The 27,597-nt window shown below is 38.2% G+C and overlaps 2 protein-coding genes across 2 annotated transcripts; both read left to right on the top strand.

Annotated features, from left to right (window-relative positions):
* The first annotated feature begins 1,352 nt into the window (after positions 1-1,352).
* LOC112185457 (linamarin synthase 2) lies at positions 1,353-13,584 on the top strand. The gene is made up of 2 exons (XM_024323712.2): positions 1,353-1,975; positions 12,372-13,584. Exons 1-2 carry the CDS (start codon positions 1,462-1,464, stop codon positions 13,301-13,303), a joined length of 1,446 nt encoding a protein of 481 aa, XP_024179480.1. The 5' UTR covers positions 1,353-1,461; the 3' UTR covers positions 13,304-13,584.
* Positions 13,585-21,367: 7,783 nt separating this feature from the next.
* LOC112185884 lies at positions 21,368-25,713 on the top strand. The gene is made up of 2 exons (XM_024324214.2): positions 21,368-22,194; positions 23,113-25,713. The coding sequence occupies exon 2, from the start codon at positions 23,167-23,169 to the stop codon at positions 25,432-25,434; it is 2,268 nt and encodes a 755-aa protein (XP_024179982.1). The 5' UTR covers positions 21,368-22,194; positions 23,113-23,166; the 3' UTR covers positions 25,435-25,713.
* Positions 25,714-27,597: the final 1,884 nt, after the last annotated feature.

Raw genomic sequence — 27,597 nt, 5'->3', positions numbered from 1 at the left:
CGCCTCTAGCTTGACGAGTATGCTCTTTAGTTGTTGTAGATTATTATATGCAATAGTACGTTATCATTTTGATTTTACCAAGGAAAACCTTGTTATCTGTTAGGTATATTTGAGAGCAAGTCCAGTGTTTGACCGGGCAAAAGCATGGAATGATGATGTGGTGACCGGGCAAGAGAGTTGTTGAATTCAGCATCAGAGCGTACATCTGGGCAAAGCTAGGCAATTAAAAGCCAAGTGATCGATGAAGAAGCTGACACTTGAATTCAATGTAAGCAACCACATTTAGCGCTTTATGTTGAAGGCAGCAACTCCATATTTATTCACTGTGGTCCTTTAGATTCAATTCGTTCCAACTCCCCTGAATTTGGACCCGCAAGTATTAACTACTATATTAACAGAAACGTACTGAGATTGGCAAAGATAATGTGACAATTCATTCTTGTCTCATCAATTATTTGTGGAGTCACATCATCAACTATTGTGCTTAAGAATCAGTCAAGTACACATGTGATTGATAATTCCATCGATAGATATGTGAATGGTTCATAGCTTTTCCTCTGTGCCACCCGGATCCGGTTGATTGAGTTCTTCAAGATTTTCGGACAATAATAGTTTTGTGTCGGGTCTAGTACGTTTGAATTGATTTATTGAAAATAACTTTAACTTTGCTTACCAAGTTGTCTACAATGAATAAACTCGATTCAATTTGTATTATGTATGTTTTAGTTTGTAAGTGAATGAATATTGTGTTGAATTATATCTATATATTAATTTATAGGGAGTACTTCTATTGAGAATCACTAAAATGAAGACTGATTTAAGACTTTCTAATCAACAGTTTGGGAGATTTACTTTTCGATTACATTACAGTAAATCAACCTTTAGATGTTTATGTATCTATGAGTAGATCAATTTTTAGATGTTCATATATCTATGAGTAGATGAGTAGATCACTTCTTCCAAATTGTTAATAACTGAGGTATCGAATTATATCAAATTAATGAAACTAAATCTGTCAAATATGAACGTTCATGTTTATAACTTAATCACGATTATAAATGCATTAACGATTTTTAAGTTGATTGAAAATTTTCATAAATAATCTACATACAATTATTTAAATATATGCAGAAATGTGATAAAAAATAAATCTCACACAAAATCATCGGTTGTTTTCGTTTCAAACTCTTCCTCAATTATATTGTGCATAAGACAGCTAGTACGTTGGACAAATAGTCATTGAGGATGACTAAATTATAGGTTGGTCAAAACATAGGACTGCATTTTTGTCGTCTTGTTATCTTGCAATGTGCGTACGTAGTTGGGAGATTAACATAAATCGTAAATGTAACCAGAAACCAAAGTTAAGCTCGGAAAGCTTCTGTTTTTTTTTCCTTGGCAATCGAAATGTTGCTATAAAAGCAAGATTTGCCAAGCTACTTTCATATTTCATAAATTACGATGGGTTCGACACAGTTAGGAGCCAAAGAACTGCATGCAGTCTGCGTCCCTTTCCCAGCACAAGGCCATGTTAACCCCATGATGCAATTAGCCAAGCTCCTGCACTCCAGGGGATTCCGCATAACATTTGTCAACACTGAGTTCAACCACCGGCGTTTAATCAGATCCAGAGGTTCCGACTCTGTCAAGGGACTACCGGACTTCCAATTCGAGACCATACCGGACGGGTTGCCACCTTCAGATAAAGATGCAACACAAGATGTCCCAGCTATATGTGACTCCACCAGGAAAACATGTCAAGGCCCTTTCAAGGAGCTGGTGACTAAGCTCAATTCCTCATCTGAAGTGCCACAGATTACTTGTATAGTTTCTGATGGCCTCACGGGATTTGGGAGGGAAGTTGCTAAGGAACTAGGGATTCCTGAGGTTCAGTTTTGGACTGCTTCTGCTTGTGGCTTCATGGCGTACCTGCAATACAGCGAACTCGTCAAACGAGGCATTGTGCCATTTAAAGGTACTTCATTTCTTTCTGAAACCTGACTATTGAGATAAAGGGAATGTGGGATGATGAAAAAGAGATGTATATCACCATCAATTATATAAAATCTAAACTCAAATTAAAGAACAATTTCAAATGAGTTTTGTTTATGTTTTCTTTATTTATGTATTACTTAGTCTTAATCTTCTTAATCTAGTGTACAGTCAGTATGATTAGTAATCTAGTGTACAGTCAGTATGAGAATTCTTGGGTACCTTGGTGTTTGCCATACCCTCATTTTGTTAAATATTTTGGACCATTGGATTAGTAATATATCTTATGGTTTAAAATATTTAACAAATTGGTAACTTGTTTAGCTCTTACCCTTTCTAATTATGCTACTCATTTCCAATAAGCAAAGATGTTAACATAAACTACTAATTGAATTGAAAACAATAAAGCCAATTAATGTTTGATTATCAATTGACAATTGACAATTATGATTTTTCCTTTTTTTAAAAAAATTAAAAGAACCTTCTATCCTAAGTTTACCGAATTACTATTAGTTAAATAGTCTATATTACTAATTAATTTTTTTATTAGTGAATTAATGTTTGATTAATGCTTGTTATTAATGGATAATTACACAATTGAAAATTATGTTTTTTCCCTATTAAAAACAAAACCTTCTAACCTAAGTTCACAAAATTAGTATTAGTTAAGTAGTCTTTATTACCAATTAATTATATCATTAGTAGTTTCTTTAACCAAATATAATTCTTTTTACATGCATTTCATGACAACCACAACAATTAGTGTAAAAATAAATAATATTTGTTTTAAATGTATTCAAATGAGAACCTACTTTAGGACTTATTTACTCAAATGAGAATTTACTTTACTCTAATGAGAACCTATTACAATTACCACTTTTAGGACTTAATTACTCAAATGATAACCAACTTTACTTTAACGAAGACCTTATTTACTTTAATGAGGATTTTTTTTCTAATTACCACATGTACCCTCAAAGTGATTACATGAGTCCTCAGAGTGGTAAATATTATATAAAATAAAACATGTATGTGTAAAAGTAAATGGAGATTGGAATGGTCTACTCATTTCATTTCATAACCCCTTTATATAGGGAGAGAATTACAATGGAAAGAACAATTACAATGATGACATTAACTACTGATTGGTTCGTAATCCATGCTGATTGATGTTAATCGGTAATTGCTTGATTCCCTCTCCGTCAATCACTTTGACGAAGGCACACAATATGTTTTTCCTTTAACACTCCCCCTTGTGCCAGGTCAAAGACGAAATGGTGCATGAGTTGTTGCCTCACTAAAAACCTTGCCAAGTAACAATAAAAACCCTGTGGGACAAAAATACACCTTGGTCGAAGGAAAAGAGCACAACGCACCTTTTATATTTGAGTATGACATGTGTGTGTTAGACTCCCCTTGACGTCTACACCTCCCCCTGATACTTACATTAATCTAGGGAGCTTGGAAAGTCTTCGCATTCCTATGCTTTTCACATGTTTCTTAAATGTGTCCTTAGGCAATGATTTGGTGAACAAATCTGCCACATTCTCCTCAGACCTTACTTGATTCATTTGAATCTTGAGGAGAGTTTGTTGTTGCTGATTGTAGGACAACTTTGGCGATATGTGTTTTGTGTTATCACCCTTAATATAACCTAGCTTCATCTGTTCGATGCAAGCTGCATTGTGTTCGTAAATGCAAGTAGGCTCTTCAGTGGTAGAACTCAAACCACTAGTCCCTCGAATATGTGCAATGATAGCTCTTAACCATACACACTCACGAACCGCCTCATATAGAGCAATGATTTCTGAGTGGTTCGAGGAGGTAGCCACAAGGGTTTGCTTGGTTGATCTCCAAGATATCGACGTGTTCCCATTGGTAAATACATAACCAGTTTGGGAACGATATGTGGGTCAGATACGTATCCAGCATCAGCAAAACCGACCAAAATGTCATTTGGTGTTTTAGTGTAGTGAGTGGCATTTCGCCATCAACATTTCCTTTAGGGATTGCAGTTCCATCTGCGGTCCCTCTTGTCTCTCTATAGGGAAAGAACAGTCCCAAGTCAATGGTTCCTTTTAGGTATCGAAGATGTTCTTGATACCATTCCAGTGACGCTGTGTTGGCGCAGAGCTAAATCTAGCTAACAAGTTCACTGAGAATGCAATGTCTGGTCGAGTAAATTGGGCTAAGTACAATAATGCGCCTATTGCACTTAGATAGGGAATTTCAGCTCCCAACACTTGTTCGTCATCTTCCTTTGGACGAAATGGATCTTTCCTTGCATCCAAACTTCGACCGATCATGGGAGTGCTAGCAGGATGTGCTTTGTCCATGTTATATCGCCTGACTTTTGGACATATGCAGACTGGTGGATTAATATTCCACAAACTCGGTGTTCTAGTTCAAGACCTAGATAGAATCGAGTTTTCCCAAGATCCTTCATCTCAAATTCGGATTTCAAGTAGCTCGCGGTTTCTCTTATTTCATCAAGAGTACCAGTTATGACATGTATTACTACAATTTGCAAATCCGGAACTTGTTTTCTTTATGAATACGCAGGGGCATAATTCATCGTTCTTATATCCCTTCCCAATCAAGTAGTCACTTAGACGGGTATACCACATCCGTCTGGATTGTTTCAATCCGTAAAGTGAGCGTTTCAACTTAATTGCAAACGCACTCTGTGGTTTAGAGTCACTTGACTTGGGTAATGTAAGGCCATTAGGCACTTTTCATATATATATATATATATATATATATATATATATATATATATATATATATCTCTGAATCTAGATCCCCATAGAGATATGCAGTAACCACATCCATAAGCTGCATTTCCAGTCCTTCGGAAATTACTAAGCTAACTAAGTAGCGGAACGTTATAACGTCCATTACGGGAGAGTATGTCTCCTCGTAGTCAATTCCAGGGCGTTGTGAGAAACCTTGCACCACAAGGCGAGCCTTGTACCTCAGGACTTCATTCTTCTCATTACGCTTTCTGACAAAGACTCATTTATGTCCTACAGGCTTTACACTTGGTGAGGTTAGCATTACCAGACCAAATACCTGTCTCTTTGTCAGAGAATCTAATTCTGCCTGGATTGTTTTTTTCCAGTTAGGCCAATATGCTCTTTGTTGACATTTTGCAACAGAGCGTGGTTCGATATCATCGTGCTCTATGGTTCCTTGAGCAACAGTATATATATCATCAGTGTGTATGGAAGATCTTTCTATCAACTCATACGCACTCTCAAAATCTTCTGAGATTTCTTTGTTCTCTGGAATCATTTTAAACATCGGAGCGTCCTCCAGTATTGATTCATGGACATAACTATAATCAGAGACAATCTCATGAGAGGGATTCTATACATTGATGATTGGTTTGTGCCTTACTCACCCTCTTCTTCCTTGGGTGAGTGTCAATCGAACCAAGTGACCTCCCCCTCTTCCTTGGGGAGCCACGGCCTCAACCACACCTCCACTAAGTGCGGTTGCAGTGCCTCTATCTGCGGCACCGTGCCCCTTGTTGGGGACTTCTAACCTTGCAGGCACATTTGCAGCTGGTATATGTGATCTCGTCACTTTTACGATATCAGTAAACGCATCAGGCATCGAATCTGCTATGTTCTGAAGATCGATTATTCTTTTCACTTCACTTTCACTTTATGAAGTGCGGGGATCAAGATGAGACAGAGTGGGGACAAACCACGACAATTCCTGTCGTTCCCTTGGAAACTCCTTTTTCCTATCTCCCCCTAACGACGGGAAGACTGTCTCATCAAAGTGACAATCCGCAAATCTCTCGGTAGAGAGATTGCCTGTCAAGGGTTCCAAATAGCGGATAATTGTTGGGGATTCGTATCCAACATAAATACTTAATCGTCTCTGAGGACCCATTTTGGTGCGCTGTGGGGGCGCAATAGGCACATAAACTGCTCAACCAAATATGCGTAAGTGTGAAGTGTCAAGCTCATATCCAGTTACCAACTGGTACGCAGAAAATGGTTGGCTAGTTGTGGGTCTTTAAACGAATAAGTAAAACTGCATGCAATATTGCATAACCCCATGCAGATATAGGCAGGTTGGTGCGCATAACCAATGCCCTAGCCACCATCTGTAGTCTTTTGATGGTGACTTCTACGAGACCATTTTGTGTTTGCACATGGGGTACAGGATGCTCTACATCGATCCAAATAGATATGCAATAATCATCAAATATTTTTAATGTAAACTCTCCAGCATTATCAATCCTTATAGACTTGATAGGGTGATCAGGGTGGTGAGCCCTTAAACATATAATCTATGCTAGGAGTATTGCAGCATTTCTTGTGGACAATAAAACGACATGTGACCAGATTGTCGAAGCATCCACCAGAACCATAAAGTACTTGAATGGTCCGCATTCTGGATGGATAGGTCCACAGACATCTCTTTATATCCATTGTAAGAATGGAATGTTTTGTTTTGTATCTTTAGCATAGGAAGGTCTCGATCCTATTTTTGCTAAAGAGCAGGCTTTGCAAAATGAGTGATGTGCCTTTGAAATAGTCAATGAGGCATAATGGGAGGGAGGTATTGCTTCTGGTACTTCATAAAGCAATGACTGCATTTGAGCAATCCTAGAATCGGCACCTTGCAGTGTGGCGGATTTTTCTCCCATTTTTCACTCGAAAGAAAGGATGTCCGTGTGAGTTCTTGAAAAATACGGATCATCATGTCACGACCTCGGTGCCATAGGCGGTCATGAAAAAGCCTGTATGAGTCAGTGTCCCACATTTCATTGTTGGTGACAGTATAGGATTCAATGATCCGAATCGTAGTGAGGTACAGTCCACTAAATCGACTCATAAGTTTCTCTAAGATGTGTTTCCTTCCACAATCATTAGATGTAATATCAAGGTATTCAGTTCCATTCTCACGGTGTGTTTTTACATGATAACCGTTGGCACAAATTGCTTTGAAACATTAACAAGGTTCGATTAGCTCTTGGTGCATACAAAGCGTTTTTGACTTTAAATATATATCTCAGATTCTTTAGAGTAATGCTATTTTAGTAGAATGATAATCTTTTCATTCTAATAATAATTTTTTCTCTAGATGTATTGCTTTACATCTTTATATTGCAATTTCGAACCATGTAAATATGTGTATAGAAAATAAATTTGAATAAATTCAGTACTTCAGAATAAAATTCAAAATTTATTAATAAGCCAACGATAATCAAATCAAGGTCTTGTTCTAATTCATCAAACCATTATTGAAATAAACTTTAAGACCAAGTAATAGTCTAATTAAGAATGAAGCATTATGCCTTCACAACTGTTTTTGGAAAATAAAGTAAATAAAGCAGATCAGTCAAAATCTGGGGCATCGGTTGACTGAGCAAGTTCCTTGTTGCCATTAAAGTCTGCAATTGTGAGGTTGACGTCTGGGTCATGGCCTCCTTCTTCCATATAGTGAGCCTCTTGTTTTTTAGACTCCCTATATCTCTTGTAATTGGCTGCTACTCTGTTGCTTGCTTGGCAGTTCTTGTACCAATGCCCAATGACTCTACACCTATAGCATGGTTCATTGCCAACTCTATTCTGTTTGACTGAAGGGTTCTTAGGTGCCCTTTGCACCTTGTTTCCATGACCACTAGCGCCACCATCTCTGCGCCATACATTGGGAGGGCCTCCACGGCCCATATCACGACCCCCATGTCCCTTGCCACGTGGTGCATTATTGTCACGTGGGTAGGGATCAGCACGTCCAACCCCCTTTGCATTGGGGTTCTGTCCACCTTTCACTTTGCCATAATTAGCTTCAGGAATTTTCTTTGTCCCAACATGCCTGGCATTGTTGTTCAGAAGAACCTCATTATGCCTCTCAGCCACTTGCAGTAGGTTGATCAGCTTGTTGAAGGTTGTGATTCTTTTGTTATCATACTCCAGCCTATACTGGTTCGCTAGTATAATTGCTGAAGTAGGAAAAGTGGAAAGAGTCTTTTGGATCATATCATCTTCTGTGAGTTCCTTTCCACAGAAATTTAGACGTGCTTTTAGGCGCAACATGTCCTTGTTGAAGTCATTGACCCTTTTGTAGTCAAGCAAGCGGATTTCATTCCACTGAACGGTCAGTTCTGGGAGTAAGGTGTCAAGAATGTTCCCAAAACGTCCCTTAAGGGCATCCCACAGTTCTTTGGCTAGGATCAATGTGTCGCCTCAAAAACATTAAGGCATTTGCTTTCACCTTATCAGACGGTCCATCGTCTTTGGGGTCAGTGGGAGTTTTGATGGTGGCAGTGTAGTCTCGTGCCACAAAGGCAGTTTCTACATCGGAAACCCAACGGTGGTACTCAAGTCCGTCTGAGTCCAAAATGTCAAACTCAGGTCGAGTTGGATCAGCCATCTACATAAACAAGAGAGAAGAAATAAATTACGCAGTCATAAAGACATCCACGTGAATTATTTTCCAAACGTATGAATTAGATTTCAAGACCAAGATTCATAATGGTCACATTTTTTTCCGATGCTATGTGAAAATACTTTATCACAGTAAGTGTGTGTATAATGCGCATGAATTTTCATTATCATGGCCAAACGGTATTGATATGTTGCATTAAAAATAATCATAGCACATTTAAATATAGCATATAAAAATAAACTACATGGCATGCTCAAATTTCACAAATATACAACAAATTATATACTACACATAATAATAGCAATAATATATCATGCGTAAAATAAAATGTAAACAATAGCATAATATAAAGGCATGCTTAGGAATAATTATATAAGAGTAAATAAAATTCACAAAACATGCTCACAATTGAATAATAAAAACATAAGCAATAAAATATAAAGCATGCTTAAACATAATTAGAAATCATGCTTAAATATAATGATATAAAACATAAATAATAAGGCATGCTTAAAACAAAAATTATCTAATTAAACATGCTTAATAACAAAATAAAATAAAAGCATAAACAATAAAGTATAAAGCATGCTTGGTTAAAATCATAAAATAAAAATAAAATAAAGAAAACATACTTGATTTTCGAGAAAATAAAACAATCCTAGCGCACGCGCGTGTTGATGCAGACGTGCGTAACGATGTTTTTGGGCTTATGAAACTAGGCCGCTTCCTCTCCCTTTTCAGCAGTGGGCTTTGTTTTTTTTTTTTTTTTGTTATTAGCCTGCTTTCTTTTCTGGGCCGCAGGGCCTGTTTCTTTTTTTCTTTGCTTTTTTTTTTTTTTTTTTTTTTTTTTTTTTTCGGTCTGGGCCGAGTTTCTTTTTCTTTCTGTTTTTGTTTTTTGTTTTTTTTTTCTCTCTCTGGGCCTTCTGTTCTTTTTTTTTGTTTTTTTTTTTCTGGGCCTGATCCCTTTGCTTTGGGCCGGGTCCTTACTTCGGCCCGAGTTACCTTTTTTTCTTCTCTTCTTCCTCCTCTTGCGTTCCTTCCTTCTGGTTTGCTGATGGGTTGGGTAGATCGATTGGGGCGAGTGGTGACGGGAACTGGTGAGAAATGGGAAATTGACCGGCTAATGGGCTGACGCCGGGAACTGGTGGGCTGACGTCAGTAACACCTTGAAGGCGGGCTGCTGTGTGTGGGCAGGGAGGAAAAATATGCGCGCAGAGACGGGGCAGTCGCTGGGCTGCTGTGCGGAGCCGGGATCTGCGCGGGGAAGCGATTGGGTCTGGTGCTGCAGGGATCGCCGGATCGGTGCTGGGATAGGCTGCTGGGCGCGGGTCTGCAGCAGATGGTGGCGGGGCTGGTGCTAGGCTGCAGATCGCTGATGCGCTGCAGGGGTCGGTGATGCGCACCGGGGGGGGGGGGGGGTGTTGGGGCGTGCGCACTGGGCCTGGGCTGGGCAGGACAGCGATGTTGTGATTGGTTGCTTCTGCTGCGCAAGTCTGTAGCCTAGGTGAAGCCGGGCTGATGCGCGGCTATGGAGCGAAGGATTTTTTTATTTTTATTTTTTCTTCTAGGGTTTTTTTTCTTTTCTTTTTGATTGGCTATTTGCTCTGAGCGTGCTGATAACGTGTAAAAGTAAATGGAGATTGGAATGGTCTACTTATTTCATTTCATAACCCCTTTATATAGGGAGAGAATTACAATGGAAAGAACAATTACAATGATGACATTAACTACTGATTGGTTCGTAATCCATGCTGATTGATGTTAATCGGTAATTGCTTGATTCCCTCTCCGTCAATCACTTTGACGAAGGCACACAATATGTTTTTCCTTTAACAGTATGAGAAATGTTAATGTCCATAGTTTTACCCGTCCTCATTTGTGTAATAAAGTTATCCCTTGCGTAATGAAAGTAATATATTGTGTAATGTCCATCGTCGAATTAGTAATTACTTTTAATCGACGTAATTTACCACAAATTCCAACAATTGATGAAAAAAAGAAAAGTTTAATTTGTTCTAATTATAGTAATTACTCCACCTAAACTAATGTATTAATTTATAGACAATTTAACAAGTATGACAACAAATTTGTTGTCAGAGTGGTAAATCTTTATATTTTTATCATTAATGAAATGATTACTACAATGACTACACATCTTACCACAATCACAACAATTGATGTAAAAGCGGTAACTTTTGTTCTATTTATAGTAATTACTCAACCTAAACTAATGTACTAATTTATGGACAATTTAACAAGTGCAACAACAAATTTGTTGTCAAAGTGGTAAATCGTTATATTTTTATCATTAATGGAATAATTACTCAATGACTGCATATTTTACCATAACTCGAAACTATTGGTGTACAAGTGGTAACTTTTGTTCTGATTGTAGTAATTACTTCAAAAACTATACCATTTACAAGATTACCAACCATTTTACAATTCCGACAACATTTGTGCTGTGAACATGGTAAAATTAAAATTAGACCAAAAAATATGTAACAACTCAGTATTGTAAGGAAATGCTCCACTTGATAATCAAGGTTCTAAATTTGATAAAAATTGTCCAAATATGATATTTACATCTTTGACCACTCAATTACAATAACCACAACAATTGTTGTCATAAGTCGTAATTGTAGTTCAACTATGTGTAATTTATTGTTTTGACAATACTTGTTATATGATTTTTAACAATGTTACATATCAAGAAAGAGTATTGTTATTATGATAAATTTTATTTTTAAAAATGACACTTGTCAATATTTAATTAGGTAACCTATTGACCAGTTCAGTAGGTTTCCACTATATTAATTTACTAAAAGTAAAAAAAATAAAAAAATAAGGGTATGTCATACATCAAGGTACCCAAGACGACCCCCAAATCAAAGAACAATTTCAAATGAGTTTTGTTTATGTTTTATTTATTTATGTATTACTTAGTCTTAATCTTCTTAATCTAGTGTACAGTCAGTATGATTAGTAATATACATTGATTTTTTTTTTTTTGGCTCGAAACTTCTTATAATGTCATACGTGGAAGGTTGAGTGAACCAGATCTAGAGCCACCCGTTACAAAATATCTCATCCCACTCGTGAACTAATCAATAGAGACACGAAAACAGGCCTTGTGGAAAACGAAAAGAAAAGAAAAACAGCTAGAGATAAACAAGCACCAGTACTCCAGTAGAGCGACAAATAACATCATTAACAGTCCTATGATTGAGATTTAGACTTTTAGTGCAGTGGATACATGATCAAGAATTCAAGATTGTAAATACAGTCGTGTCTTATCGGCCCCATTATATTATTACAATACTTCGTATCCTCTTTATTCTAGTGTACAACTGGATAGGCTTCTCTATGTAAAGCTGGCCAATAAGGTTCATTTGCAGAATTGCAGGGGACGTGGGTGGGGGGTTCTTGGGCATTTGTCATGTAGAATGAGTAGATCTTAATGGCCGGCTCTACGTACATAAGGTAGTCTCTACTAAGTTTTGCTCCTTACTCTTGGCTTTCAATGAAGCAAGCTGTTCTCCCTCTCATATAACCATCTTTGCATGTACTTAAGTGTTCTAAAGTAATAAAATATAAGTTTACAACTGAAAACTAAGTTGATATATAGTATGAATTGAATAGTAACTGTCTTGAATTTAGATATTTGTTGTCCAAATTTACTATTATTTTTTTTGAAATTGGGCTTGTGCAGCTGCCCTCAAGTCTAGATTAATGAAACTGCAGAATACATGAGGGGGACGTAAAACCTGAACCCCAGATTACAATAAGCATCAAGAGAACCTCCTGAAATAATATCAGGAGTCTCCACAAAATCTATATATTCTAACAAGCACCAATTAGCAAAGAGTGTACGAATGACTACTCTATTTGTTGTCCAAATTTACTATTATAATTACCCGTAAAACAGCAACATTATCTACTGACATTTTTACATGCATTTCGATCAGATGAAAATTTCATGCAAGATGGTACACTCGACAAGCCAATTGATTGGATCCCAGGCATGAAGAATATGAGGCTCAAGGACATCCCTAGCTTTATCAGAGTCACTGATGTCAATGACATAATGTTCGACTTCCAGGGAACCGAAGCACAAAACTGTTTGAAATCCTCTGCAATCATCCTCAACACGTTTGACGAATTTGAGCATGATGTGTTAGAAGAAATCTTAGCCATGTTTCCCAACATTTACACAATTGGTCCACTTGCTTTGCTTGGTAGGCACGTGCTTGAAAACAAATTGGTCAAGTCCCTCAGCTCAGGCTTATGGAAAGAAGATACAAAATGCCTCGAATGGCTTGACAAACAGAAACCCGACTCGGTTGTGTATGTGAATTATGGGAGCGTAACTATGATGACAGACCAACATTTGAAAGAATTTGCATGGGGGCTTGCAAATAGCGAGCACCATTTTTTGTGGATTGTTAGGCCTGATGTGGTAAAAGGGGATTCGGTTCTCTTGTCCGAAGAATTTTTCGAGGAGATTAAGGATAGGGGTTACATAGCAAGTTGGTGTCCACAGGAGCAAGTTCTAGCACATCCATCGGTCGGGGTTTTTCTAACTCATTGTGGTTGGAATTCTACTATTGAATCTATATCAGAGGGTGTGCCTGTAATTTGCTGGCCTTTCTTTGCTGAGCAACAGACGAACTGTCGTTTCCTGTGTACTGATTGGGGAATAGGTATGGAGGTGAACAATGATGTTAAACGCGACGAGATTAAAGCACTTGTTAAGGAAATGCTGGAAGGGGAAAAAGGCATGAAGATGAGGCAAAAGGCAAAGGAATGGAAAAAGAAAGCAAGTGAAGCTACTGCTATTGGAGGATCATCTTACAATAATTTTGACAAATTGATTAAGGTGGCTCTTCATAAGGAATAACTCTGGTCCTTATTTCTAAGAACTGATCAGAAAATGTTTAGCAATTAAATCTTTTGATGTCATCTTTGGCTTATGAATAAAATCAATGTTTGCTTTCATTTTTGTCTTTGTATTTGTAATCAACTCAAGATTGCTTTGGCAAATTTAATAACAGCCCAAAAGCAAAAATGAAGACGGGATTACTCTGGGTCTGGATATCAAACCTTCAAATCGAAGGTGACTCATTATTATGAATTTAGATAATCAAACGTATCTGCAAGGTACGTGGCTTGGAGAGTCTAGATTCTTTTGGAGGATATCAATTATCTTTCTACTCATTTTGTCAGTATTTTCTTCACTCATATTTACTGAGAGACAAATATGGTTGCTGACAATTTTGCTAATCTATGTTAGAATTATCTCAAAATAGTATATGGCGTAGTCAGTTTCCCTCTTATGTCCTTCATCTTTTACATTTTGATAAGTGTATGTATATGGTTCCACGGGGTTCTGCCTTTTGATGTATTTAACTTACAAAATAAAGAAGTCATTTGATCAAAAAATCCAATGATCATTCATGTAAGTATTATAATGCTAGTAAACACTTTAAAATGAGTAATCCTAGGTGAAATATTTTTTTAGGTATACCTCAAAAAGAATCATATTAGTTGTTGATGTGGCACAGTCACTTTAACTTTTAGAAAAATAAGAAATTATCATCAAATAATGTGAGATTATGAGGGTATTTTCTAATTTTAATACCAGCGTGTTTTACACTTTTACATAACATTATGTGAATTCACTTGTTCCAAAATTAAAAGTAAGCCCCGGAACCACGCTTTTGTATCTGGAGTTGCTTTAATTTTGTTTAATTATTATTATTTTAATCAAAAGAATGAAAAGATAGTAAACATGGGCATTTGATTAAACACAAGTAAAAAAGCCTAGCCTAATATAGAAGCCCACTAAGGGTACGGTGGAAACATAAACAACATTAGTCTAAACATAGAGGCCGAAGAAACATTACAACTAGAACTAGTCCTAACCTAAACCTAGATGGATCACCGATCTCCGGTGGAGGAGATCATGTCTTCCACCGAACGCCGCCGCCGTCGAACAATGATGTGGTGATTCCATTGCCGAAAACATCAAATAGCCCTCCTGTATGCATCTCCGGGACTTTGATCAAGCACCGGTAGATGGTGAAACTCCGAAAAGAAGCCCACTCCTCCATCCCCAAAGGGACTGAGCTGCACCACCGCCAGTGTCCAGTTTTGATACGAAGCAAATGAAATTAAAGAAAGCAACTAGGAGGTACCTTTTATATCAAGCTAGTTGCTCTTTAAATTTCTTTGCCTTTAATTGCCTTTTGTTTTCTTTTTTGGATCTCCAGCAGTTGCAAAAGGACAAAATGGAGGTAAAAAAAAAATTTCACAATAAAATCTTAATCGTGTTTTCTTCGTTTTGTAAAATAGTGATTGGTTTTTCAAATTTGAGGAGTACTACGTAGTACGTACTTAGGTAGAGCAATGAAAGCCAAAAGCAAAAGATCAAATGCTTTTTGGGGGCTTAATTTTAGATGGCTGAGTAAATTCTAATGGTCAAGAAACTAATGTTAAGTGAATAACTCAGTTGGTGTTAAAGTAAAATGACAATTGGAATTGGTCTACTCATTTCATTTCATAGCCCCTTTATATAGGGAAGAAATTACAACAGAAATATGAATTACATTAATGATACTAAATGCTGATTGATCTGTAATTGCGCTGATTGATGGTAATCACGGATTCCTTGATTCCCTCTCTGTCAGTCGCTTTGACGAAGGCACACAATGTGTTTTTCCTTTAACACTCCCCCTTGTGCCAAGTCAAAGACGAAATGGTGCATGAGTTGTTGCCTCACTAAAAACCTTGCCAAGTAACAATAAAAACCCTGTGGGACAAAAAATACACATTGGTCGAAGGAAAAGAGCACAATGCACTTTTTACATTTGAGGATGACATGTGTGTGTTAGACTCCCTCTAACGTCTACACCTCCCCCTGATCCTTACATTAATTAAGGGAGCTTGGAAAGTCTTCACATTCCTATGCTTTTCACATGTTTCTCAAATATGGCTTTAGGCAGTGATTTGGTGAACAAATCTGCTACATTCTCCTCAGACCTTACTTGATTCACTTGATCTCCAAGATATCGTCGTGTTCCCATTGGTAAATACATAACCAGTTTGGGAACGACCTTTATGTGGGTCAAAGAGATACCCAGTATCAGCAAAACCAACCAAAACGTCATTTGGCGTTTCGGTGTAGTGAGTGGCACTTTTGCCATCAATATTTCCTTTAGGGATTGCAGTTCCATCTGCGGTCCCTCTTGTCTCTTTGTAGGGAAAGAACAGTCCCAAGTCAAAAGTTCATTTTAGGTATCGAAAATGTTCTTGATACCATTCCAGTGACGCTGCGTTGGCGCTGAGCTAAATTTAGGTAACAAGTTCACTGAGAATGCAATGTCTGGTCCAGTACATTAGGCTAGGTGATCTTACTCTCTACAAACCCAAATTTGAACCCATACTCCAAATCAAACAACAAGAAGAATTACTTGTTGAAGAATCTTCTGAAGAAGAAGAAGAAGAAACTAGTGAAGAAGAAGAAGCTAGTTTCATCCATGAGCATAACCTCAAGCACTTCCAGAATAAGCTTGAGTCTCAGAAAGCTCCCACTCTTGATAAAATCAAGAAAATACTCGAATAGAATATCGATGTAGACCCTCAGAAGTTTTGGGAAAAAGACCCAGTGGTCTGTGAATTAAGATTACACGACATGAATGCCATTTGTCATGTCAAAACCATTCCTCAGTACAAAGAGGAAGACAAAAAAGAATTCAGAAAAGATATTGAAGATCTCCTAAATAAGAGATTAATTCAACCTTCCACTAGCCCTCATCATGCTCCAGCATTCTAAGTGAGAAATCATGCAGAAAATCTAAGAGGAAAAGCTAGAATGGTGATTGACTACAGAGATGTCAACAAGAAGACTGTCAAAGACGATTATTAAATTGCTCAAGTAAGAGTATTGATCAACCAGCTCAGAGGTGCAAAGTCGGGTTTTTGGCAGGTCAAGATGCATCCTGAGAGTGTACCTCTCACTGCATTTGGAACACCACAAGGACATTACGAATGGTTAGTAGTGCCTTTTGGTCTAAAACAAGCTCCCTCAATATTCCAGAGAAAGATGGACAACATTTTCAAACATGTTGCGGAGTTCTGCGTCGTCTACATAGATGACATTCTGGTCTTCTCCAAAAACAAAGAAGAACACATGAAACACCTCCACGAGGTTGTAAAGCTGATAGTTCAGCATGAAATTATCCTAGGAGAAAAGAAAATCTTCTTTATCCTTGATGAAGTTGATTTCCTAGGAATAAATATCAAAAATGGAGTGATAAAACTTCAACCTCATATCCTTGAGAAGATCTGGAAATTCCCAGATAGAATTCCTGATGCTAAGAGTCTAGAGAGATTCATTGGTGTCATAAATTATGGGAGAGATTTCATTCCCAAAATCTCAGGGTTAACAGCAATATTATGTCCTAAGACAAGTTCCAAAAGAAAATGGAACTTCACAGAAGATGATGAAAAAATTGTGAAGCAGATAAAAAATCTCTGCAAAAACCTCCCTCCTCTACAACAACCAGAGGAAAATGATGAAATTATCCTCCAAACAGATGCGAGTGATAATTATTGGTCTAGTGTAGTTCTGGCAAAAACGCCTGCAACTAACATTGAAAAGATCTGCAAATTTTGTAGTGGCAAGTTCAGCCCTGCAGAACTAAATTATCCCACAGGGGAAAAAGAAATTTTAGCTGTTAAGAAAACAATTCTAAATTCTCCAGCTTTTCTTGGAAAACCCTTTACTGTCCGCACCGATTGTGCTAGAGTAAAGAATTTCAAAATTTTCAAACTTGATAAAGCTGCTGATAGAGGAAGATTAGCAAACTGGCAATTATTTCTTAACCAATATGATTATGTTGTTGAATTAATTGCAGGAAACAAGAATTATCTTCCAGAAGTCTTGACCAGAGAACTAGCAATGTTCAGTCGAAAAGACGACGACGAAGGTCGCAATCCCAGAAGCAGAAGAACTGGGAAAGAACATGAAACTACTGAGGATCCAAAAGAAAAAATCCTCAAAAGATTCCTGCTAGGCCCAAAAGGACTAGCCTTAACTGATCAATCCCAGGGTAAAGGATTGGCTAGCCCGTCTCAAACGACAGACGGTAAAGGCTCATCAAGACCGTTGACTGCTGTTGCTTTGCCAAAAAGCAAACCTACTCCAACTGGAGTAATAAATATGTTCAATTATGAACTTCAAACTTTTGATGCTACTGTGTTCAGAACTGGCAGGAGACTAGCTTATCACCAGAAAGCAATTCTGGATAATCTCCTATTTGCTTTTCAGGAAAGAAGCAGTGGTCTAATGTTCCCAGCTCTCTTTGCACTTACTGAAGAACTCTATGAGAATGCCAGACCACAGTTTGAAGAACTTCATACGCAGCAGAGTGCTGTTAGAAAAGAAAAAATTCACTTCCTAGAAGATCCAGAAAGTGATAGGGTCCCTATCATAGCACTCAAAGAATCAGATTGGCATGAATTCCATAGTCTGATAGGAAGTCATAATTCTGAGGACCGTATTCCTCCAACTCTCTTCATTATTGCAGGACCATATGTTGGAAGATACTTAGTTAATGTTCAGAGTGAACATCCTCAAGAACACAAGCTCTGGCTTGTTGAAAATGGTTTTGTCCATAATCTGTGGACTAAAACAAATGATGATCTCAAAGGCTTGCCCCCTATCATTGTCAACACAGTCAAGAATATTAGAAAAAATGACTGCATGCTTCGTCTGAAGTTTAGATCCACTCCTCCAGAATGGATCCAGAAGGCAAACGGTGAGGTTGAGTATATTTCTCCATATCATTATGTGAGAATTATTCAAAGGAAATATCTTCAGTCTGTCTGTGTTGGTTACAATGGCCAGCCAAACTCAAGCATTCCATGGATGAAAGCCATGGCTCTAGAATATATCAAAAAGATCATCTCTGAAGATATCAACAATACTTTCCTGGTAGCAGGAAAAAAAATTATTATCACTGCTTACGATCATCCTGACGTAGTCAGCAGTGACCTGTTCCTATCCCTTACCAGAAAAGAGATAGATTCGACACTCGCATACTTTCAGTGGGTGGAAAGACTTGAAATAGACAACTACTACAAGATGTATGTTGATACAGATATCGAAGATAATGTCACAACCACTCGTATGGCCCAGGCAAACAACAACTCCTTTGTCTTTGGCCACAATTCTAAAACATAAGAGAACATGTGAAGCTACAGGTGAAGAATCAGCACCAAACTTGCAACTGTAGACCTTTAGACTTTTCTAAAGCTACTTTTGCTTTTTCAAAAGTCAAGAAGAGGACACTTCACCAACCACTTTTCTGCTTTCCCCATCGACCTCCATCATCAGGAGCACTCAGAAATGCTGAAAAGTCACGGAGTTATTTTGTACATTTTTATGTTTTGAATTCTAGTTTGAGTTCCGCTCCCTATATATGGAGCCTTAGTTTCAGTTGTTGAGCATTCGAAAATTTCCATATCAGTTCTAGATTCGAAAAACAGAATTAGAAAATTGAGCAGAAGAGTCTTCTCTCAAATAGTATAGCAGTGTGCTTCCCTTCCTATCGCAGTGTAAAGTAGTGTGCTTTCATTACAAGTAAGTATCTGTTCTCATCCTTATGGATAGTTAAACAGTCTTTTGTTGTTTACTTGAGAATGAGGCTCTGAATGTTTAACATGTATGTATATTTGAATAAATGAATTCAGGTGGTTGCTCACCCACTTCTTCAACAAATATAGTTGTCATTACATTTCCTTAATTATAGTTGTCATTATGTTTCACTATCTAGATGCATGCATCCTGTAGAAATCCAAGGTTCTAATTGTACTATTCACCTGAAAAAATTAGTTTTAAAATAAAAAATTAGGACAAGCAGCAGTGATTCCGCCTGTTAAAGTAGCCGTTAGGTGAAAAACTTAGGCATGTTGAAGGCTAGTATTGTTTTTGTTTTTGTCGTTTAGAGCAAAATTTTTTTTTTGGTCGAATAATATTGCTAAAGCCACGGGTCAACATAGGATACAAAAAGCATTATTTTGAAGAGACCTATCCCTATTAGTATTTTCCAAAAGTAATAGTATAATACAAAAGTGTTGGGCAATTGGGCACAATACAGAAGTTTTTTGGGTATACGGGAAATGACCCTTAAAATTATTTATAAAAATATGAATATAAATTTTTATAATTAATTGAAGAAGTCATGAGGATGTTTTTTTTATAATTTTTTGTTTCTCTTTGCCAACTAAGCTTGTCAAATTTGGCGGGCTTTTGCTTTAGAGAAATTCTTAGGTAGGGGTTTCCTCACCACGTGGTTTTAGGACCAACCAATCATAAGAAAGAAAATTTTCTCTTTTTTGAAATTACTCCTGCTCCCTAAAGTATAATACCTAAAACAGCCTCCTACTGGGCAATAATTGATCCGCCCCATTACGTGGCTTTAAGGTTACCCCACGCAAGATTGTCTCGCTACTCTTGAATAATTAGAATAATGTATGGTATAGAAAAAATAGCTGTATTATAGTCCTTGCTTTTAGAAAAGGAAAAGGCAACTGTTAATGATTAAAAAACTGAGGGATCAAAAGTTCACAACCTTATATGCTTTGCCCGTATACTGATTGCCAATCATACCCCAAACCTAGTCGTAATTGATGGTTTGTCTCATACAATTATTGCTACCTCTTTGCTTGTTGGGTGGGTGTTACTGTGTTAGTAAGAAGATGGCTTATTAGTTGACAGCATCTGCGAAGTCATACTTAATTAATCTTCTAGACCGGGCATTAGGTAGTGAGCAACATGGCCCGAGCAACAGCCATCCAATCACTTTTAACCTATACAATATATTATTTGGACATATTGCATCTGATAATTCCATTTTGGTAAGATTATTTTCTTGGTAGGTGGGTGCAATGGAGATGGTTCTAGCTTCATGTCGGAGGTTTATTGTTTGAACCCTTGCAACGATGAAATTAGAAGCGCAAGAAGTTGTGGTGATAATAGATTTTGCTGTCTTATATGACTCTTGCTCGGAAAGTATTGTTTAATTTAGTTTTATACTTCTACTTACCCAATGTTACAATGTTACATGAGCCGCAGGTCGCATTTCTCTTGCTCTCAAAGTAATGGTAATGGTTCATTTGGTTATAGACTTCTTCTCTTCTCTTTTTTTGGACAAAGGTATTTGAACTCTGGGGGGTCCACAGCCTAGGAACATTAGCAACTATCGGTGGCTCTCAGAAACCCAATTAACATAAGGGTCCACAGCCTATTATCATGTGAGGAGCTGTCAAAATCCCACTAACGTCTGGGTTATACGCTTCTATTTAGCGTTACCTGGGTTGAAGTCGTTTATGGAGAAGTACAAGACACATTTGGTAACAATTTTTCTAATAAAAATAGGTTTAAATAGTTATGCAGCCATGCATGGATCTTAATCATCTTATAAATGTATAAGGGTATATTTTTTGTGGTACCTAAAGTATTGTATTGTTACTTGGGCAGTAGTCAATAAAAGAGGACTATGTGGTATTCAAAATTAATTATCCTCTATTAGACCATTCGGTCATTTATCTTCTTTTTTTTTCTGTTTTTTTTTTTTTTCATTTAACCAAAAAATGGAAGGAAGTGCTGAATGGTCTAATGAAAAACTTCAAGCACTAAGAGCATCTTTAGCAATGCTAACCATTTTTGAGTCAAATTTTAGCTAAAGGAGCTAAAAAGTCATTTTAGCTAGTCACTTTAAAATTACTTCTGCATCAATGCTCTCTATTTTAGCTAGTTTTGAATTTATATTATTTTTTAAATGAATATTAAATAGTTTAAATGTATTTATAAATTACATAAAATAACTTAAAATGAATGTTTTAAATTATAGAGAGCCTCATTCTGCTCTCTATTTTTAAGAGCGAGATAGCTAAAAGTTATAATAGAGAATCACTTAGGAGTCTGGTGCAGCTGCTAAAATAGATAAAAAGCTAAACATGCTCTCCAAAATAGCTAAAGAACCACAATAGAGAGTCTGCTAAAAATGATTTAAGTGAGTAAGTGTGGTTCCCTTTTATTAGCTACGTACCATTGTCCCAACAGCATAGAAGGAATAATTTTTATCACAAAATGCAGTGACTTAAATATTTTCTTATACACACTATCAAATTATAACCTACTTTACCCTCTTATATAGGATGTTCATTTTTAATTAATAAAGCATCTGCTATCAAGATGGAGGACCTACAATATACTTTTCTCTCACTTTAGTTTAATAACATTAATTTCTTCATTATAAGTGGGAATTCGATTCATGGATCAGTCATGCTAATGTTTTATATTGTCAGTTGTTATGTAATAATAATAAAAAAAAACAATATAAAAGACTAATTAAACGTTTGCAAAGTCATTGATTATCATTTTTTTTGGGGGTTGATTTTTAAGTCATTTATAAATTAGAACTGTAGTTGACTTGAGCTGTCAGTGACCATCCAAGTCTACCTCCAACCAAAGTTTTTATATTTTTTTTATCTCCGTTTCCCTCGTTCCCTTTTTAAATATTAACAGCTCCACGATGTTCTCCAAATTTCTTGTTATTTCGGTTCCATTGAAAACTTGAAGAGTTGAAGGTAGATACAACCTCAATTAGGATCCACCTTTCTCCGCTTCTATATCAACTTGACGAACTGGAATGCAGACTGCAGACTGTCGTTAGCCTTTTGCCCGGTGTTTTACGTTTTGTGTACCGCCCAACCTCTCGGCAGGTTTGTTTCTTTTTCCTCTGTTTCTTCGTTATCTATACTTTCTTCTTTATGATTTGCCTTCGTTCTTTATGTTGCCGGTATCTGATATTTTGCATTGGATCTGGTTACTCTACATAACTATTTTGGCTGTGGTTTTTAGAAAGTGCAAGAGTTATAGTATAATTTTTGGTTTAATTATTAAAAGCTAACCAGCTAGGTAGAAAGTAGCCAAGTACCTAATGCAAGGAATGGATCCAAACTAGTTCCAACTAACCAAATTTTACTCTATTTCTTTTCAAGCCTCTTTGACAATGCAAGCAATCAAAACAGTACTACTTCAAAGTTCAAATTCAATGTCATCAAAACTAGATTATAACACCAACCATAAGTACAAGATTATTTTCAGCTGGTATTACACTCGTTAAAGGTTTATCGACCTATAATTGGAATCTAAATTTTTATCATTTGTTAGCGCTTACATAATAAACTGCCACTGGAGACTAAATCGACTTTCCAGAATGCTAATAACAATTCTGCTTAAGAGAAATATACATAGCACATCTCACATTATCATAAAGCCTAATTACCTGAAAGTTCCTGTAAGGCATAAACTTAAGGTCTTCTCAAATAGTTTTCTTGTTTTGTTCCTTGAAAGTAACCTCATTTCCCATGCAGCATTTAAATTATGCACCCTATTGCAATTGGAAAGATCCAATAATTGATTAATCACCAGAGTCACCATTTCACCATTTACCAATATTTTTCTGATAGTATAGAATTCCTTAAGACCCAGACACATGTGATGAACAAAACTACCGTAACATATTCATAACAAGTGCCATCTGTGCATGAAATAAATCTGAGTGTCATTTTTGAAACTTCTTTAAATTAAACTACTCTTAAATTTCTCTAAGAAGAGATCTGATTGTTACTTTCCAGAAAGTTTGAGATCATTCTCTGAATCTCAGAAAGGGAGTTAAGGCAAGAGAGGATATGGCTTCCTCAGCGGCTCCTATTTCTGACAGCCTCAAGAAGATCTGGGATCAGTGGAATCTCCGGAGCTTCATCATGTTAAGTCTCACATTGCAGACCTTCTTAATTCTCTTCGCACCCTTGAGAAAGCGATCATCGAGCAAATGGGTAATCGTGCCCATCTGGTTGGCTTACTTGCTTGCTGACTGGGCTGCTAACTTCGCTATCGGATTAATTGCAAGCAGCCAAACGAACACTGATCAAGGCTCGCCAGAGAATGGTAATCTATTGGCATTCTGGGCTCCCTTTCTTCTTTTGCACCTTGGTGGTCCAGACACCATAATTGCAATTGCTATGGAAGACAATGCGTTGTGGCCAAGGCACTTGCTTGGTCTCATATTCCAGGTTGTAGCTGCAATGTACGTCTTCGGTATGCAGTTCTCTAACCAAAACAAACTACTGTGGCCAACACTCTTCCTGTTTGTACCAGGACTCGTCAAGTACGGCGAGCGAACACGTGCTTTATATCTTGCCAGCTTGGAAAGTCTCAAGGAAACCATACTTGCAGTACCGGAACCTGGACCGGATTATGCAAAGTACATGGATGAGTACTCCTCAAGAAAAGCTGCCCATCTTCCAATTAAAATAGAAATCAAAGAAGGTCGTAGCTCAGATTCGAAGAATGTGACGTATCGGCTGGGAGAAGGAGACGTCATTGATAATATTACACTAGTGGAGGGTGCTCATCACTTGTTTCAAATTTCCATGGGTCTTATTATAGATCTTGTGTTCGACTATCATCAGCGCAAAGAGAGCCGTGCCTATTTCATCAAATTAGAATCAGGAGATGCTTTTACATCAATTGCTACTGAGCTCAATTTTATGTATGAAGCTCTGTACACCAAAGTTTATGTGGTACATTCTCGACGGGGATACTTGTTGAGAGCTACATCCTTCATCGCCGTTTGCATAGCCTTTGTTTTCTTCTATAGATTAGAGAAACATGGCTTCCACAGCTTTGATGTTGGAATTACTTATTCCTTGCTTTTTGGTGCCGTAGCTCTTGATTCAATAGCTCTTTCGATGCTGATATTATCTGATTGGACGATCGCTGTTGTATACAAGTACTGTAAAAAGTGTTGTGTAGTCACTGATCTCATGATGAAGTACCTGGAGTTTAAGAGATCATGGCGACCAACTACTCCACCAAAGTGTCTGGAGCGGACCAGAAAGATTTTATTTCGAAGATGGTGTGAATCTGTCTCCGGTTTCAACTTCATAGATTATTCTCTCCGAGAATGTGGAAGATCAGTAGTCCGACCTGTGTACCGTTTTGGCATTTTTGAAATTTACCGTACAGTCATCAGATTTTTGGGCTACCTTTACCATAGAATCATCATATTCCTGGGCCACCTTTACCTTAGAATCATTAAATTCTTTGGCCTCAAGTATCTTCGAGATGAGATGAAGTATAGATCCAGCAAGAGACTGGATGAGAATTTGTGGAAGTTCATTTTTGATGAGTTGAAAAGTAAATCCTCAGAAGTTGCTGATGATCCCAAAATTGGTAGAGAAATATGTTCGTCCCAAGGGGATTGGGTTCTCCTAAAAAAGTATGAGAAGCATCCGGAGTACAAGAACTTGCTAGCATGCTTTGTTGATGTTACTTATGACCGACGCATTCTGATGTGGCATATTGCTACTGAGATGTGCTATTACAGAGTTGACACAGGCAATGGTGGTGAGCATGGTGAATATAGTAAGACGTTGTCTGATTATTTGCTATATCTCTTAATTATGCAACCTGCTTTGATGTCCTCTGTAGCGGGAATTGGACAAAAGAGATTTAGAGATACGGTTGCAGAAGCCAAAAAATTCTTTAAAAAAGGGCGAGTGGGATCCAATGTGAATCTAGGCGAGGGAAAACTAGGCGAGGCTTGTTACAAACTCCTTGATGTAGATACAGGAGTTAAACCTGTCAATGTCAAAGGGAATAGAAGTAAATCTGTTTTGTTTGATGCATGTATTCTGGCCAAGCAGCTGATGAAATTCGAAGACTCGAAATGGGAATTAATAAGCTCGGTGTGGGTGGAATTGCTATCATATGCTGCCAGTCATTGCAGAGCACAAAGCCACGCGCAATTGCTGACTAAAGGTGGAGAGCTTGTCACTTTTGTTTGGTTACTGATGGCTCGCTTTGGCATTGAGGAGGACATCCAAGTACTGGAGGTCCAAGCAAGAGTAAAACTGATCATGGAAAAGCAACCTGATGTATTCCAGAGCAATTAGCGTACACATTAATTTATATCTCGTTGCTCGTTTGCATTATATTCCAAGTTTTAATTAGGTGACAAGTGATATACCGCCAAGCATAAGCAATTAACAACCTCATTGGTGGGCCCTGCAACATGGTTAGTCCCGCCTACGACATGCATTCGGTAGTCCGACACCCGAGTTACCTCGCTATGGTGGAGGTCGGCCGGTACCTTGCTAGGAGGTCACCCTCCCACTACTAGAATTATGTCAATAGACATCACCACTATTAAGTTGGTTGGAATTGCACGTGATGTAAAAGAACGTATTAACATCAGTTGATGAAGTATCCGATTTTTATTATGGTTATAAACAACGGTCATTAAATTAACCGATGTGTAAGCTTTCGTTCAAAAAATTTTAAAAAAAATGCGGAGAGACTAAGTTAAAAATTTTAAAAACACGGGGGAACTAAACTTTCATTCCCTCCAACACTTCAACTATTTTCACTTTCTCTGAAACTTTCGAACCCTAATTACTAACTCTCACTCCTTCCAAATCCTTTCTCTCTCTCCCTCCCTAGTTTCACAGCTAGCTAGCTCATACAAATCGAGCCATGGCTACTCCCAGGCTTCTCGGTCCTCCTGAGCTCCAAAAACCCTCACCCACCACCACCGCTCCGCCACCACCCCAACCCGAATCCAAACCCGGCTCCAAACCCGCCATCGGCGAACCCTTCGTGGTGATCTCTTGGTCAGATGTCTCTCTCTCCATCGTCGGCCACTAGGGGGTGGATCCGTGGGTTGGCTTCCCCATTCGTCTAGTCCCACTGAGGTTGGATCCCTCAGCTGCAAAATGTCGTCTGACTCGTCACCACCGTTAACTTACTCCATTACTCTATCCTGTCAACCCGCCCAACCCGTCCAGATCGTCGCTGCCCCCCATATCTCCGATTCCAGTTTCAGGTGAGTCACAGTTGCACTTTGTTTTTAGAATATTGTGGTTTTTGGTATTGTTAAGACCCAATTATAAATAGAGATGTTGAATTAAGTAGTTTACAGTCTATGGCATCCTGCAGGAGTGCTATCGATTCTTCTGTTTGGCTCCAAAACCAGTTGGCTTGCAAACTGTCTCTTTTGAGCGAGTGATTGCGCAGGCGTGCCAGCACCGCGGGGTGCAGTCGTTGGGGTAGTCCCTTGACCTGACTTCTTCTTCAAGCGCTGTGGACGAGGAGAGCACCAACCTCGTCACAGGGTTCTTCTCTTGCCTTTCGGAAAAGGACTTTTGCCTTACGGATAAGGACTTTGAATGTGATCTCTTCGGTCACCAAAATCGATACTCAACGTTGTAGGCTGAGCAGAGCAATCACTGGGAAGTTGGAGAAAGCACGGGTCTTGCTAAAGCGTGACTTTAGCTTCGCTGGGTTGCGAGGGCGTTACCCTTGCTTCGCTGGGTGTGTCGGTGGCTGTAGTACTAGCAGTCGGCTCGCGAGGAGACTAGGACTGACTGGCGATCACCGGGTTTCAACGAGGTTGAAGGTTTGCTCCGGGGAGGCTTTGTAATAGCTAGGATTGATTGATTAGAGAGAGGTCTCCTTTAAATTTCATCGCTTAGCCCTGTATTTATACCCTAGGGTTTCGACTGCTCCTTGCCTCAGAAGGACTCTTAATTGAAGTTTCCTGTTTAGTCTCTACTACTTGATTTCAATAAGGTTTCGTCTCCTTATGAAACACGGAATGGGCGAAGCTATAACCCAAACCCGAGTGGTTTTATTTTTGGGCCGCAGGTATCGGCCCGCTGGTTCGAATCCACTAAAGGATTTTGCCTAAAATTGCTTTTGGGCTCAAACATTGCCCCCCAGGCCGCGAAATCAGGCTCGCTGGGGTGTAACTGATTGAAGGGGACTTAGAAAGACGTGCCGGTCGCTTGAAACGATGCCATTAATGAAGGTCGCGTCCTTTCGTTTGTGAAATGCTTTCTGTCGCATCGTTTCCCTCACAAAATCCTTTATTTAAACTCACAGCCGCAACCTTGTCACTTCAGAAACCCTTCCAGTCTCTTAAGCCCAGAAAAACCATTTCTGCCAACATCTTCTCTGCAAACTAACCAGAAATGGCTCCCCCTAAGAAAATCATCATCGATCAGGAAGAAGAATTAAATGAAAATGCTGCTCGGACTTGGGGCACCAGCATCGGTGCC

Source organism: Rosa chinensis, chromosome 2 (assembly GCF_002994745.2).
Source record: "Rosa chinensis cultivar Old Blush chromosome 2, RchiOBHm-V2, whole genome shotgun sequence".
Lineage (NCBI taxonomy): Eukaryota > Viridiplantae > Streptophyta > Magnoliopsida > Rosales > Rosaceae > Rosa > Rosa chinensis.
This window is presented reverse-complemented; position numbering and strand designations above follow the sequence as displayed.

Bases quoted from the DNA above. Each gene is read 5' to 3' on its own strand.
- LOC112185884 (XM_024324214.2), top strand. From the start codon at position 23,167: ATGGCTTCCTCAGCGGCTCCTATTTCTGACAGCCTCAAGAAGATCTGG.
- LOC112185457 (XM_024323712.2), top strand. From the start codon at position 1,462: ATGGGTTCGACACAGTTAGGAGCCAAAGAACTGCATGCAGTCTGCGTC. The intron at 1,976-12,371 runs GTACTTCATTTC...CATTTCGATCAG, and splicing joins AGGCATTGTGCCATTTAAAG to ATGAAAATTTCATGCAAGAT.